The 17,141-nt window shown below is 40.2% G+C and overlaps 1 protein-coding gene across 1 annotated transcript in view; it reads right to left on the reverse strand.

The window, feature by feature from the left end:
- LOC103272741 (transmembrane 9 superfamily member 2-like) overlaps positions 1 to 17,141 on the reverse strand; it is a 118,098-nt gene that overhangs the window by 1,621 nt on the left and 99,336 nt on the right. The window contains exons 14-16 of the mRNA XM_021718655.1: positions 16,967 to 16,992; positions 15,051 to 15,162; positions 11,435 to 11,606 (exon numbers count right to left, since the gene is read on the reverse strand). Coding sequence (XP_021574330.1) covers positions 11,435 to 11,606; positions 15,051 to 15,162; positions 16,967 to 16,992 — 310 coding nt within the window. The remainder of the gene's footprint in view (positions 1 to 11,434; positions 11,607 to 15,050; positions 15,163 to 16,966; positions 16,993 to 17,141) is intronic.

The raw sequence follows: 17,141 nt of genomic DNA on the forward strand, positions 1-17,141 counted from the left end.
AACTCAAAAAAAAAAAAAAAGCATAAACTAGCTAAATAAAACATACTGAAAGTCTACCACTTTGCCGGGTACGTGGCTCATGTCTGTAATCCCAGCTCTTTGGGAGGCAGAGGTGAGAGGATTGCCTGAGCCCAGGGGTTTGAGACCAGTTTGGACAACTTGGCGAGACTTCACCTCTACAATAAATCAGAAAAATTAGCCAGGCTTGGTGGCGCATGCCTGTAGTTCCAGCTACTTGGAAGGCTGAGGCAGAAGGATCACCTGAGCCCAGCAGGTCAAGGCTTGCAGTGGCCATGAGTGTGCCATTACAATCCAGCCTGGGCAAAACAGTGAGACTCCAACTCCCCCCCCCCCAAAAAAAAAGAAAAGAAAAGAAAAAGAAAGAAGAAAGTCTACCACTTTCTATTCAATATAAACAAATCTTTTGGCTAGGCGCAGTGGCACACACCTGTAGTCCCAGCTACTTGGGAGGCTGAGGTAGGAAGATTGCTTGTGGCCAGGAGTTTGAGGCCAGCCTGGGCAACATAACAAAGTCTCAAAAATATATATATATCTCCCAAAAAATCATAATAAAAAATAATGATTAAAAAAGTTTATAAAATGGAAAAAAATATATATATATGTATATATATATTTGAAGATTCCTTTCACAGCCACTGTGGAGACTAAATTCCAAGAAATTACAGCAATGAATAAGACATACAGAAAAAAAGATTGCCCTAAAGTTGGAATTTCAGCCATTGCACAAAAGAAAAAAGAAAAGCTTGTTTGGAGATAAGGGTCTTGACTCTCTTCAGCCACGTTTGATTCACATTCATTAAGCACTTTCTCTGGGCTTGGTTCTTGCCAAGTAGTGTGAGGGATAGAAAAAGGGATCTTGTAGGGAATAATCTTAGTTGGTAGCCATACTACACATCACTATTTATATAAAGGTCACAGTCAGAGACCTGGAAATCACCGCTAACTCCTCCTGCTTTTGCACCCACATCTTGTCAGTCACCAAGTCCTTCAAATTCCAATTCCTCAATAGCATTTGATTCCATCTCCCTCATCCATCTGTCCATCTCCATAGCCACTGGATCTTAAGCCATGCCCTCTTCATCACTCTCCGAAAAATCTGTCTCCTGGCTTGTCTCCCTACCTCCAGTCTTCCTCTCAAATCCATTCTGTCAGCGTGATTCTGGTTTTTCCAAAACACAAAGTTTGATTGCCAGGCCCCTACTTAAAAACATTTAATAGCTCCCCAAAGTCAAAGTACTCAAGCTCTTGAGTGTATTACGAGCCTGTTAAGCTATTAAAAATACAGACCAGCAGAGATTGATTCAGGGGCTCTGAGGTGGGCCCTGAGCATCAGATTTATTGGTTTTGGTTGATGTTAAATAATTTCCACAGGTGAGCCTGAGCATACGCAAGTTTTATATGACAAAAATTTTAGCTCCTGGTCAGGCATGGTGGCTCATGCCCGTAATCCTAGTGCTCTGAGAGGCCAAGGCAGGAGAATTGCTTGAACCCAGGAGTTCCAGACCAGCCTGGATAACATAGTGACATCCCATCTCTACAAAATAAATTTTAAAAATTAGCCAGGCATGGTAGTGTGTGCCTATAGTCCCAGATATTTGGGAGACAGGAGGATTCCTTGAGCCCAGGAGTTCAAGGCTGCAATGAGTTATGATCACACTACTGTACTCCAGCCTGGGCAACAGAGCAGGGCTCTGCTTCTACAAAATAAGAAATAAAGAAATTCCAACTCCCTAGTACTGACACACAAGGACCCTCAGGTTCTGGTCCTGACCTACTCCTTAAGGCCTTGCTCCTGCCACTCAGCACCTTAAAATTTAAACTCCAGCATCCCCAAACTATCTACAGATATTCATACATCATGTCTTGCTCAGGTGGCAACTCTGTTTTCTACCTTCAATACTCAGTCTTCCTTTGAGTCACAGCTCTATCTCTTTCTACAGAAAAATCTTCCCATCCCTTTCTCCCCCTCCCCATAATTGTACTAGGTGACCCTCCTCTGTGCTTTCACAAAACCCTGGGTTTAATTTCATCAGGCTCCTTACCACATGCATGGAAATTATCTGTTTAGGGGTCTTCTCCCTCCAGACTATAGCCTTGAGGCTAGGGATTAAGTCTTAATTCAATTTTATACCCCCAGTGCTTAGCACGGTGTTGGGCACATTGTATGTGGACAACATATGTTTGTTAAACCGAACTGCTGAAATTAACTGCTTAGCAACATAAGCTCCATGAGAATCGGAATTTTTATGCCTTTATAGTTTTGCTCACTGCTAAAGCCTAAGCCCCTACAGTAGTGCCTGACACACAGTTGATATTCAACATATACTTCTGGAACGAATGAGTGAATTAGTGGCAGGAATTTGGAAAAGGCATCATAGAGAAAGGTGCTATAAAGCTGGGTTCAGGAGACAGCTACTCCAGACAGAGGGATAAGTTCCCATAAAGGCTTAAAGCAATCAAAACTCCAGTAGTTTTAAGGAACAGTGAGAACCATGACATGGGGATTGGGGTATTAAGGGTGTGAGAAATTATGGGAGCATTAAAGAGAGTGTAAACACCTATAATCTCAACTCCTCCAGAGGCTAAGGAGGGTGACAGAGTGAGACTAACGAAAGAAGAAAGAGAGAGAGAGACAGGAGGGAGGGAGGGAGGGAGGAGGGAGAGAAGATATAGGAGAAATTACTGCAACTGCAAGAGTAGATGGGAGGGCAGAGAATGTATGTCAAGTTAAGAAATTTGGATTTGACCATGTAGGTAACTGTGAGCCAGTGAAGATGCATACGTCAGAGAATGAGATGACCAGATGTGCATTTCATGAAGATGATCATGATGATGACAATGATAATAATAATAATAATTAGCTGTTAGTTATTAAATACTTATTATATGCCTGCCTCTGAGTTACAGGCTTCACATGTGTGATGACACTGAGCTGAGTCTCCTGAAGTAAGTACAATCATTTTCCCCATTCTGTAAGGAACAGAGACAGAGGAGTGAAGTGACTTGCCTTACAATGCACAAACAGAGACCCAGCTGGGACTCAAAGCCAATTCTGCACATAACTGTTCTAGGATAAAGATATCAATATGGGCTGAGGTGACCAAGAAATACTCTGTGCAGAAAAATCTCAAAGAACAAGCAGGAGTTAGACAATAAAAGTATGGGCAGGAAAAGGAGGGACCGATGCAGAAATGAGATGCCAGAGAATGCAAAATGCACAATACAAGAATGCCAGAGAATGCAGCCTTGCTTACCTCTGGGGAATAGAGTGCTTCCTTTCCTTTGACATTTTTTAGTATGATACTCAAAACTAGAGTAATACTGGCCATCAAGAGGCCCAGAGTTAGAGTAGGTCTATATCTACTTGCACTTAAAAAAAAATAATACCCAGAGATTTTCTAAATCCCTGGGAATAGAAGTGACTGTGTCCTGTTCCCCTATAGAACCTCGAACTTTCTTTGGTCCATAAATGTAAGCTGTAATCAAAATGAGCTGGAATTGAAGAGGTAATGAAATGATTCCAGAGGCTGCAAGAGATCTTGACGCATCCATCCTAAAATAATGTAGAAAAATGGGATGCATGTGTCTTTATCTCTTTAAAAATAAAGATTGAGGGGGCATGGGAAAGACTAGAGATTCTATTGCCAGCCTATATTCCTGAGGGTGATATTGTATTATTTTACATGTACCAGTCTTCATTTTCTCAATTAAGAACAGCCCACTTGGTCAAATACAGGACCACAGAGTAGATTCCATAGGCATCCTTTGGTTGTTGGTTTGGCTCCAGCTCAAAGAATGTACCTCTTTTTTGAGGGGACATAGACAATTGTATTTTATGAGAATGAACTTTAAAGTCAGACCAACCTGGGATTGAATAAATCATGGCTCCACCACCTACTAGCTGAGTGACCTTGAACAAGTCACTTAATCTCTCTGGGCCTCAGTTTCCTCATCCATGCAATAGAAATAAGGTGACCTACATCTCATGGCAATTGTAACAATTAAGTGAGATAAACATATGCAAATAACAGGCACATAGCTCAGTAAAAAGCAAATAGTATTATATCTTCATGTTTCCATATACCCAATTAGTATATTGCCAAGCCCGTAGAATAAGCTTCATAAATACTTGTTGGTTGGTTAATGATTAGCATTAATACATCTTTATCTCTTTTTGATGTTTTGGCCTTTAAAGTGGAAGATTTTAACAAGGTAGAGCTAGAAACAATTTAGTATAATAAAACACAAAAGGCCCATTATAACTAGCATTTGTGTGTTATGCTAATTGGACATTTCTTCGGTATGCTATATTTCATCTTGCTCTATGTAAGAACATGGATTCTTCACTTTAATTTAGTGATAAAATATTACACAGTAGACTCTCTCAAAATATATTGAACTTCATTAGCCTCTTTTAATGAATAAAAATATATTCAAAGCACAGACACTTAGTGAGAAAGCCAACAGAAAAGCACTCTGCATTTGGCTGGTACTTCTCCTGGGTCTTAAAAGCTCTTTGTGTCACACTGGCTTCAATCACCGCCCAGCAATTGGTAGTTCAGAATCTCTGATTCCTAAGCATAAGCTCTCACAATGATCAAAACTGTATTTTGGAAATAACATTAACTCCCAAGTAAATGTAAGGTTCAAAAATAGTTTACTCCAGATCAGGATGTCTTGACAGCAGCACTACTGACATTTTGGGCCAGATAATGCTTGTTGTAAGAGCTGTCTGGTACACTGTAGGATGTTTAGTAGTGACCCTGACCTATACTCACTAGATGTCATTAGTATCCTCCAAGTCCTGACAATCAAAAATGTCTCCAGACATTGCTAAATATTCCCTGGAGAGGGGGGAGATTGCCCCTGGTCAAGAACCACTACCCTGGCATAACAGACTGCAGCTAAATGGAAATTTTAACTACTTGCCTAAAATATATATCATCTTATAAAATATTGAATTTACCACCCAATGGAAATGGCAGCCAAAGTTTATATAAAACTTTATAAAAGTTTAATTAAAGAAAAATAAATTAAAGCTTTGTTAAAGCTTATAATCATGGAGTATAATATAATAATGTCAGTAAAAGCTGGGCTCGGTGGCTCAGCCTGTAATCCCACGCTTTGGGAGGCTGAGGTGAGTGGATTGCCTGAGCCCGCGGACTTGAGACCCGCCCAGGCAACTTGGCGAGACCTCATCTCTACAATAAATCAAAAATTAGCCGGGCGTGGTAGCGCGCGCCTGTAGTTCCAGCTACTTGGAAGGAAGGCTGAGGCAGGAGGATCGCCGGAGCCCAGCAGGTCGAGGCTGCGGTGGCCGGGAGCGGCCACTGCACTCCAGTCTGGGTGACAGAGTGAGACTCCAACTCAAAAATAATAATAATAATGCCAGCATTTTTAGACGTTAAGCATTTTAGACTTTAGGACAAGGAAGCCCATGTGTTAGATATTAATTTGTTATTGTGATCTTATGTCCATTACATCAAAATAAAAATACATTTCATAGCCGGGCTCGGTGGCTCAGCCTGTAATCCCAGAACTTTGGCAGGTGAGGCGAGTGGATCGCCTGAACCCACGAGTTCAAGACCCACCCGAGCAACTTGGAGAGACGTTGTCTCTATAATAAATCAAAAGAAATTTGCCGGGCATGGTAGCGCACACCTATAGTTCCAGCTACCTGGAAGGCTGAGGCGGAAGGATCACTGGAGCCCAGCAGGTCGAGGCTTCAGTGACCAGGAGCGTGCCACTGCACTCCAGTCTGGGTGACAGAATGAGACTCCAACTCAAAAAAAAAAAATACATTTCACTTAATTTTTGTAAGATTTTAACTCACTTGGTGATATCTAAAATAAAACTTGAAGCAAATTTTTAAAAATCATCATCCTCCAGTAAAGATCAACACCTATGTCAACCGTAAGTAACCATTGGAGATCTGAATAAAACAATCAAATTAGAAGAGATCATAGCACTATAATTGGCTGTGCACACACTATCTCTTTTGGACTACTTTAACCAGCTGTTAAATTAGTTAAATTAAAACTAGTTCAGATTTTGGGTAAGTCGTCCAACTAACTGAAATTCTTGTACCTTTATCTATAAAAAATACAATGTTTCATCCTTGGTACCCTCCCTTTTAGTATGTTGTGGCTTATCCTCCCTCTTCCTGTCCCTTGAGTCCTATTTCAGCTTATCATTACATATCTGTAAGTGTGCTACTGAATGAAAATTGGGTAGAGGAACAGCAGCATGCATATCACTTCCCTTGGCTCCAAGAATGAGAGGAAGAAAACAATGGGGTGTCATTGTAGACACACTGCATGAACAAAAAAGAAAACTGCTTTTTTTAAATTTTTAAAAATAATACTCCATGCCAGCCCAGACAGTAGTGAAACTAATATATTCTGCTGATGGCAGAAAAGCATAAAAAGTCATAAAAAATCATCAGCTTTCTGCCCCTATCATCCCACTTCACAGACTATCTTAAGGAAATAATCCAAAATGGGGGGGGGGGGGGCGGAGAGGCAGGGGGGAAAAGTTCATAGTGAAAAAATGGTTCAGAAAAGTAATCTACTCAATGGATTAGCCATATAGCAACATGGGAAAATACTTAGTTTGCTAATAAAATGTCTTTGTACAGTCACAATATTCAACTTTTTTTTTTTGAGTCAGAGTCTAACTCTGTCACCCAGGCTGGAGTACAGTGGCATGGTCACAGCTACCGCAGCCACAACCTGCTGGGCTCAGATAATCCTTCTGCATCAGCCTTCCAAGTAGCTTGTTCTACAGGCTCATGCCATCATACCAGGCTAATTTTTTGAATTTATTGTAGAGACAATGTCTCACCATTTTGACTAGGCTAGTCTCAAACTCCTGGGCCCAGGCAATCCTCTTGCCTCGGCCTCCCAAAGTGCTGCGATTACAAGCATGAGCCACTGTACCCAGCCACAAGACTCAATATTAAAACATGACAGCTGTGAAGTCCTGTACTTCTGCTATGATGTCATGGATGAATTCAAGCACCAAAGGGGAATGTGGTGACTACAAGAAAGAGCTCTAAATGAATGCATAATTATTCTAAATAAGTATTTATCAGTAAGTGTGAATAAGTGTGAAATTCCTTGGCATTTTTTACATAAGTGGGTAGTTCTAATTTTAAAGTTGCCATTTTAAAAATCACTCTCAGAAACATTTGTGTACAGCTAGAAAGAATAATAAGCAATTAATAATTGTGCTTTTGTGTACATCTATATTCTCAAAGATAATTATTTAATTAAGGACTTCTTCACAAGTGAACCAACATGAAAATAGATAATAAGCCTTATTTCCTGCTGTGAACCTCAAAATATAATGATAAAATGTAAAGAGATGCCATTTAAGAGTCTGTAAGAAGACTAAGCTTCTTAAAAAACAGTTCTGGAAACAGATGCCAAAATCAAATTTCATGATTTTATTATTCTTTTCTTGATATAAATGGTAACCAGAATCTACTTGGAGGTTTCTCATACTCATTGTTTAATTTTAAAACAGATATGGAGGCCAGGGGCAGTGGCTCACGCCTGTATTTAGAAATCAAGGCTAGAAGATCGCTTTGAGTCCATGGGTTCTAGACCAGCCTAAGCAACATAGCAAAACCTCATCTCTACACAAAATCAAAAAATTAGCCAGGCATTATGGCATGTGCCTATACTCCCAGCTACTTGGGAGGCTGAGGCAGGAAGATCCCTTGAACCTAGGAGGTCAAGGCTATGGTGAGCCATGATCGCGCCACCACACCCCAGCCTGGGAGACAGACTGAGATTCCAACTCAAAAAAAGAATTTAAGCCGGGCTCGGTGGCTCAGCCTCTAATCCCGCGCCTTTGAGAGGGTGAGGTGAGTGCATTGCCTGAGCCTGTGGGTTCGAGACCCACCTGGGCAACTTGGCAAGACCTCATCTCCACAATAAATCAAAAATTAGTTGGGCGTGGTAGCACACACCTGTAGTTCCAGCTACTCGGAAGGCTGAGGCGGAAGGATCGCCGGAGCCCAGCAAGTCAAGGCTACAGTGGCCGGGAGCGGCCACTGCACTCCAGTCTGGGCGACAGAGTGAGACTCCAACTCAAAAAAAAAAAAAGAATTTAAAAAATAGATATGAAAACATAATACCATGATGGAATCTCCTGTCTTCCATACTCTATGCAATTCAAGAAGAACTATGTGCTTCGCAATATAAAGAATACAAAACAACCATGAGACACAGTTCCTGTTCTCAAGGAGATTCCAATCTAGCTGGGGAGACATGCTCAAAAACTCAGGAAGAAACAAGTCTGAACGTAGTGAGTAGTTCAGCTTTGAGAGGCTTAAAAATTACATAGGGCAGCAGAGCAAGACCACACTGTGGAAGACCCCAAACACCAAGGTGAATTTAGACGTTGACAAAGAAGGAAGTATGATGCTGTGAAAATCTTTGAATAAGAAGAGTGACATTAGTGCCCTGTTTAAATCCCTCAACTTCCCATCACTCCCACAATAAAACCTAAATTTCTTAATATAGTTTACAAGATGCTCTTAAGATCTGACCATTCCTTACCTTTCTAACATCACTATGCCACCTAGTGCCACCCTCCCTCTCTTGCCATCCTGGACTTCTCTGTGTTCTTTGGAGATGTCAAACTCCTTTCCACTTCAGGGTTTCTGAACATGCTGCTTCCTCTGCTTGGAACACTTGACAACATCACTTCTTTTGCAAGCATCACTTCTGTTGCAAAGCTCAACAAAACCATAATTTTTCTTTAATATTTCTCCTTTCCACTAGAATACAAGGTCTATAAAAACAGCAGACCTCACCTGTCTTCTTCACCACTGTTTCCCCAGCCCTTAGCACAGTGTCTGGCACAGTGTAAGCGTTTTGTAAATATGTATTGATCTGCTAAAATTAATCTTGGATTAAATTGAACTATTATAATAAGAAAAAAGTTCATCTGGCATCAGGTAATTTGTAGGGTGGGTCAGAAAAAGAGAGACTAATGTCCAGCAAACCAAATAAGAGGTTACTGGAGTGATCCAGGCAAAGGGGAATAAAGGCCTAGACAGAGACTGTAGGAGTAGGAAGAGAAAGGAATGCACAACAATAAGATGCTTCCTAAAAAAGAATAAGTAGGGAAGTTGTGCATAATTAGCTATAAATCATGGAAGGACTATGTTAAGGATTTCTTAAAAATAGGCTAAGGAGTTCAGAGATTAGTGATGATGGTCAAAAAGAGAAAGAAATTAAGTCAGTTTGGAGAAAAAGGGAGTACAAACTTCATTTTGGGATCTTGGTGAGTTTGCAGTACCAGTGGTACACACAAATGTTCAGAAACCAGCCCAAGAAAGGTTATGGTTAGAGATCCAATCTTGGGAGCAGTCAGCATTGAGGAGAGAAGTGAAGCCGTAGGACCGAATGAGCTCCAAAAGGAACAGAGTAGAAAAGAAGGGCTGAAATGCTGATTAAAAATTAAAGTTAGGTGGCAGAAAGAGGAAGGAAAACAAGAGAAGGCAGAGAGTAGTACACAGAGAATAACGTAAATGATGTTGAGAGAATTTCACAGCATAGAATAGTGTTAAAGGTAAAGACTACGGAAGGGTCACGTGATTTGGCAAGAGATCACCATCAACCTTTGAGAGGCAGTATTCAATCTGGGTGGTGATAGAAGCTAGAATGCAGGTGGTGGAGCCAACTCACAGGAAAAGATTTCTGTGGGCAATGAGACCATTCAGGATGACATCTGTTTTGAAAGAAGTTGTTGTAATACAAGACTCCCAGAAAAAGGCAACCTGAGTCAAAGTGTTAGATAATGAGAAAAACAGAAGCCTGAAATGATTGTGCTGCACACACCCAATTGTACATGACACAAGCATAAAAGCCAGTAACTCACCAGGCAGGGTAGGAGGAGGAGCCAAAACAAAAGACATGAGGGGCACAGGCTATATCCATACAGTGGAATGAATGACTCTCACGAGCAATATTGATGGAAAGAAGTCAGCCACTAAAAAACTATGCATAAAAGAGTATTGCACTATAAGAAAATGACTGACGGTACTGGGAAACTATGGGGGGGTAGGGAGATGGGATTAACAGTAGCAAACATCTGTCTGGGGACAGGGAAACACCTCTTATCAACAGGGTGCCTGAATGAAACGTAATTGTATACCTAACCCTTAACTGTACCCCACAACATCATAATAAAAAATAATGATATAAAAAAAGAGTATTGTATGTATGCACGTAATGCATGTAAATCTACAATTCAAAAACAGGCCAAGTTAACATGTGCTGCTAGAAGTCAGGACAGAGATTGCCCTGTAGAAGGAAAGTGGAAAGAGGCCCAACAGTGGCTTCCAGGATGCTGATTGCTCTGTTTATCTATGGAGGTGCTAGTTACAAAAGTGTGTTCACTTTGTGATAACACTTAGGATGCATGTGCTTTTCTGTACACATATTTCAACTAATAGTAAAAAACCAAACCAACCAAACAAACCAAAAATGAGCAGCCTGCTTAAACTAGAATGGTGAGAAGCTCTCCGGCCCACTGGTGGCTGAGATATGAGAGGAGGCTTACATGATCTCTTCTTTACTAAGGGGCTGAGGTCAGCAGTACGTAAGAGATCATACATGTTTTATGTATTATATGTCAAAGGAGCCACCACCAAGTGGCCTAGTTTCTCAGACAATGTTTACATTTGTTTGAATGCCTTGATTTCTAACACATTTCCATTGTTAATTTTTATACATTTGTTGAACCTGAGAGTTAAAACCAGAGAAGATACTTGAACTTCTCCAGTCGGACCTATACAAGTGATACAGCTTGAGTTAAAATGAGAATTTGACATGAGGCAGGCAGAAATGCTGCTTTACTTGTGTTCAGAAGGTCCCAGAGCTCTGCAACTTCATTACTTCTCCAACTGAAGCATTTTATAAAGCATTCCATTTTTTTTTCAACTGCTTCAAGCATTAATCTAGACAGTAGTTTCCGTCACAACTGAATCCAAATAACAATCCCAAATGAGTAATCCTGACAAGCATACATCTTGTCCTTCACATATAATTGCTTATATGACCACACGTTTGATTAATCTAATTTTACTAATTTAAAAGTTATTCAAGTCAGTTAATTTTTATGCTTGGAGGTTATTCAAAGGTGATTATACATAACCCTTTCTGTGTTTTGTACCACATCCCCGTTTAAAAACATTCACAAGAGACAGTCTTACCGCTAAGTACATAAGGTCCCTCCGGTTCCCTAGCTTTGCGAACTTTTATCCCCACAGCATAAAAATGAACATGAAGATTTTGTTCCCTATTCCTTCTACTAATTGTTCATTGATGCCTATTACATTATGGCTATCTCCAAGACTCTAGACAGTCTGAAATATACTAAGTAATTCTATAGTTACCTGTGAAAAGGAAGAAAATCAACACCATGATCATCGTGTACCCAAAATACAAAATGGTGCTTACAATGCCTGTGATTTGAAGTTTGGCAATGAAGTAATAAACTGCATACATAAAAAGATAAACAGCTGTAAAACTGCTGGTAAAAAAGGATCTCCACCACCAATGATAATCCTGCAAAAAGAAGTAGAAAAAAATGACTTTTCATTTGAAACTCTAACAATAAATGAGCTAGCAACTATTTTTTTTTCTTTTGAGTTAGGGGCTCACTCTGTTGCCCAGGTTGGAAAGTAGTGGCACAATCATGGTTCATGGCTCACTGTAACCTCGACCTCCTGGGCTCAGGTCATCCCCCCACCACAATCTCCCAAGTAGCTGGGATATAAGCCCCTGACATCATACCCAGATAATATTTTGATTTTTTTGTAGAGTTGGAGTCTCACTATGTTGCTCAGGCTGGTTTCAAACTCCTGGACTCAAGCATTCCTCCTGTCTCGGCCTCCCAAAGTGTTAAGAGTACAGGCATGAGCCACTGTACCCTGCTAGCAATTATTGTAATAACAAAGAACACAAGATAAACTTCATAAGATTATGGATTAAAAGAAGTAAGAGGAAAAGTTTTACAAGAAATTGAATAAAATATATAATGTATGTCCTACTTGAGGTGTCCTAGCAATTGTCAACTCTTTGTTTCCAGGGATACCACATGTGCCCTCTGGGACTGGACTTCTGTGTGCATCCTGCCTATCATAACAGTGCCTCAGGCCTCGAAGGCATTCACTTCAGCTTCAACCATACCGGCCAGAATTGTGCTATGCCTATCGATGCCTCAGACCAGGTATGAAAAATAGGGTAATAAAGAAATTTAGGCCAGGCATGGTGGCTCATGCCTGTAATCCCAGCACTTTGGGGGTCCAAGGCAAGAGGATTGCCTGAGCGCATGGACTTGTGACCAGCCTGAGCAACATGACGAAATCTCGTCTCTACAATAAAAATCAAAAAATTAGTCTGGCATGGTGGCACATGCCTGTGGTTCCAGCTACTTGGAAGGGTGAGGCAGAAGGATTGCCTGAGCCCAGCAGGTCGAGGCTGTGGTGACTGTGATCATGCCACTGCACTCCAGCCTAAGTGATAGAGTGAGACTCCAACTCAAAAATAAATAAATAATAATAAAAATAAACAAAAAGAAAGAAATTTAGGATAAACCTTGTAGTTAATAAGATTTGCTCTAACTGGCTAAATTCAGGATCATGACTGAAGTCAATACTGCAGGTTGATCTCACCCTGTCCCATAGATTCTTATTGATGATAAAAATTCTTGTAAAGGCACTGTAGCCAAGGACTGTGGGGCTAGACAGTGCAGAAAAGAAGTAACATAGCAGGTCTGAGGCTATCTTTAGGAGGGTTCGCTTGCAAGGTTAGCCCTTGGCTTGCATCTGGGAAATAGGCATTTAATCATTCCCTGACTGATAAAACTGGCTTGCTATACCTAGACTGTACAAACAATGTGATTTATGGTGAACACTTGCTTTCCTTGTGGGAGTCTAGAGTTTCTGTAGTTGCTAGGCAGAAGGTGCCTATGTGACTGGCTCCCAATAAAAAGCTTGGATGCTGAGTCTCTAATGGGCTTCTCTGGGCAGAAACATTGCACATTTATTACTGCATTTTTCACTGCTAGAGAAAGGAGCACATTTGGTGTGCTCCCTAGCAGGAAGGAGACAACAAAGGAAGACTGTGCTTGGATGTCTCCAGGCACCACCTGTGTCTTTTTCCCTTGCTGATCCTATTAGGCATCCTTTCTTTGTAATAAACCCTAGCCATGTGTACATCTATATACTTAGTTCCACGAGTTGTTTTTATGAGTCTCCAAACATGTGAGTGGTCTTGGGGACCCCAAAACATTTCCTAAGAAATAAAGACATAACCATCATATGTTTGCTGTTGTATGTTTCATTAATGATTGCTACAGATCCTCTATGACAAAACGTGCCATAGAATTAATGAGCAGCTAAGAACAACCTAAGTATACTACATAAGTATACTTAAGTATATATATATATATATATATATATATATATATATATATATGATTATGTTGTTTACTCTTATGCCTATAGCATAAGAAGAAAATGCTCTAAGACATATATAAGAATTACTCCTTCAACTCTCTATTATCACCTTTGGAGAGTCATATTTAACAACCAAAATAAGATGGATTGGGGGAAGTTAAGAGAACAATGTACACTACCAGTTTAGTTATCCATTATGACGTCAGGAGGAAAAAAGATGGGTGGTGTAAAAAGAACTATTTATGTCTGTGGTAAACAAAAGGCAACAAAATAAAACAAAGAAAAAGGGCCTTTAGCAGCCACCTCAAACCCACAAAATACAATCCTGACCTAAGCTGCAAAGAAAACTTTAATTATTGAAAAGAAGATATTATTGAACCAGACCTTTTACATGTCTAAATATCAAAACAGTCGCCTATATTTTTCTTTGCCAACAGAATATTATGCAGCTCTTATGAGGGGGGACTCCCCAAAGTGGGATTTATTTATGAAAAATTGTGTATTTATTCTTACATGTTTAAACTTCGGTCACCTTCAAAGTACTCTCCATTTGATGCAATACACCTATCGAGATGCTTTTTCCACTGCTCAAAACAGTGTTTGAACTCGTCCATTTGGATACCTTTTAGTGCTTCTGCTGTTTTTTGTTTCATCTCTTCTACAATGGCAAAATGTTTCCCTTTGAGGACTTTTTTTATCCAGAGATACAAAAAAAATTGCTCAGGGCAAAATTGGATAAATAGGGAGAGTGGGGCACACGGGTCATGCCATTTTGGTCAAAACTTGCTGAACGGTCGGGCTCGGTGGCTCAGCCTGTAATCCCAGCACTTTGGGAGGCCGAAGTGAATGGATTGCCTGAGCCCACAGGTTCGAGACCTGCCTGGGCAACTTGGCGAGACCTCATCTCTACAATAAATCAAAAACTAGCCAGGCGTGGTAGCGCGTGCCTGTAGTTCTGGCTACTTGGAAGGCTGAGGCGGAAGGATCGCCGGAGCCCAGCGGGTCGAGGCTGCGGTGGCCAGGAGCGGCCACTGCACTCCAGTCTGGGCAACAGAGTGAGACCCCAACTCAAAAAAAAAAAATCTTGCTGAACACACAGTGTGATGTGGGCAGGTGCGTTGTCATAGGGGAAGAACCAGCCACCTGTTTGCCACAACTCAGGACATTTCTTCTGCAAATCACAAATCATGATGAAACTTTCTCAAAACATCCAGATAAAAATTTTGGTTGACCATTTGATCCAGAGAAACAAATTCCTAGTGTACTACAAGGAGCCCACCCTCCAAAAGATAATTCTGGGGTTTTTTGAGTCCCCCCTTGTATAGTAACCAGAAAAAAAATTGCTTTCTATTTAAATTTTCTATTAAAATAACATTAACTTGATAGTAGCATCAAAATCAAAATGTGTTATTAGGAATACACAATATAATACCAAACCCAAGTTGTAGAAACATGCGTTAACATTTATTTCAATTCTTTTCTAAACATAGACTAATTCCAATAATGCAAGAATAGAAAGCCTAAGATGCATAGTTTCTTATGTCTTTACCTCAGAACACAAATGAAGGTAGCACAGCAAAATTGTAGCTTCTGAACAAGTAATCAGGAGAATTATAAAGACTAAGAAAAGGAAGCCAAACATGTAGTACATCTGATGAGACCTGAAAATAAAAATGAGGTGTAAAATAAATTTACATTAATAGCACACCCAGAAAAATCAGTCCAAATCTATACTACAATAGATTGTCATACACTTATCTAAACTTTTTTTTCTAAACCTTCAGCTCTTTACTCCAAACTTTCATCTATCCATCTAGTACCAAAAAATATGTTCCCTTACCTATGCAGATTCAGAGTATGGCATATCTTCTCTAGTCAGAAACAGTGTTGCTACTATTTACTCTTGTTGCTCTATTCATATAAGTTAGGTCTCACTTGAGAGTCATCAATATTGCTAAAATTTTCTCTATGTACATTTTAAAACATGCTTTCTCTTTAGAAATGGAAGGTTGAAATGCCATAAATACCAGCAACTACATTATAAAACAGAAAACCACAGAATCAAACACCACTTTGCCTTGGAAGGTCTGTTGACATACAGCCCCTCCAAATATTACTTCATAACACAGCACACATAATTCTATTAAAATATAATTTCAGCTGGGCCTGGTGGCTCAAGCCTATAATCCCAGTACTTTGGGAGGCCGAAGCGAGAGGATTGCCTAAGCCCAGTGGTTCAAGACCAGCCTGGGCAACTTGGCAAGATTTCGTCTATACAATAAGTCAAAAAATTAGCCAGGCATGGTAGCACACACCTGTAGTTCCAGCTACTTGGAAGGCTGAGGTGGAAGGATCACCTGAGCCCAGCAGGTCGAGGCTGGGCAGCAGAGTGAGACTCCAACTCGAAATAAACAAAAAAGCAAACAAACTTTCAAACATACCTCCTTTTAAAAATCTGCATGTGGATTACATTTCAGTCAAACTTTGAGGGATGAAGTAATTCCCTCCATTTTTATAGAGCTAAGCTGCAATGTGAGGTGGCACCATCACAGTCACCGCAGACTCAACCTGCTGGGCTGTGGCGATCCTTCCGCCTCACCCTTTCAAAGTGCTGGGAGTTCAAGTGTGAGCCACCGTACCTGGCCCAGCAGTGTCCATTTTTAAAAGCCCCTGGAGATGAGAAGAACTGATGAACCAATCACTACTCCGTTTTAAAATAGCATGTAAAACATACACCTGAGTGTGAGAATAAGGGATGAGGACTGGGGAGAATCATCTCTGTAGATAATAAATATATACAACATTGTATGCAACAAGTACATTGCTTTTCATTGAAATGAAAATTAATTCGTCTAAAGAATCTTTTAGTTTTGTTTTAAGATTACTTTCCCATCAAAAACATCTGGAAAATATGGTTACTATAATCTATTTTGCAGCACGTTAAATATTTAGTTGCTGACAAGGCAACAGATTTTATTGCTTATCTTTCAAACAAATTTAAGCAGCAATGCTGTTTAAAAGGTGAATAATTAATGTACCTAATTAAGGCTAATTTTTGAAGACTTGAAAGTTTTGTCTGAAAGCTTGCTTTGGAACAAAAGTGTTATAGCAAACAGACAGCAGCCTATTGCATTTTACTTGATTGATGGTTGATTGCCCCTCTCTAAAAAAATCTGTCCACAGAAACACCCCAATTGGCCAGTTCCTCAAACCAAATGATGCAGCCAAGAATCAGGAAGTAAGAAAAAAAAAGGGATGCATAGCAACTGCAATAGCTGTCACAAAGCTAGGGCACTAAAGCGGCCACACTGTCATCAAAAAGCACTAGTTCTTAAATTACATGCATTTCTAATAACAACAGATGAAAAGTAGCAAATGAAAAGAAGAACGGCATATGAAGCAAGCATTTTTGACACCAGAACCAAGAGTTGACCGAAAGGAAGAAGACAGGAAACCATTACTTACAACTCAGTATATGTGAAGACCCAAAGTCAGCGATCTTCACATTATTTTTAGAAGAGGAACTCTAAATGAAATCTCATGAGCAAGGTCAGTATAGAAAACAGATAAAAATCAGAGTTACCACTTCCCATCTTCAGGTAACTTCCCTCCAAGGGACCCCCCCCCCCCAGAAAGGCTC

Source organism: Carlito syrichta, unplaced genomic scaffold (assembly GCF_000164805.1).
Source record: "Carlito syrichta isolate Samal-C Ts95f unplaced genomic scaffold, Tarsius_syrichta-2.0.1 Scaffold313184, whole genome shotgun sequence".
Classification (NCBI taxonomy): domain Eukaryota; kingdom Metazoa; phylum Chordata; class Mammalia; order Primates; family Tarsiidae; genus Carlito; species Carlito syrichta.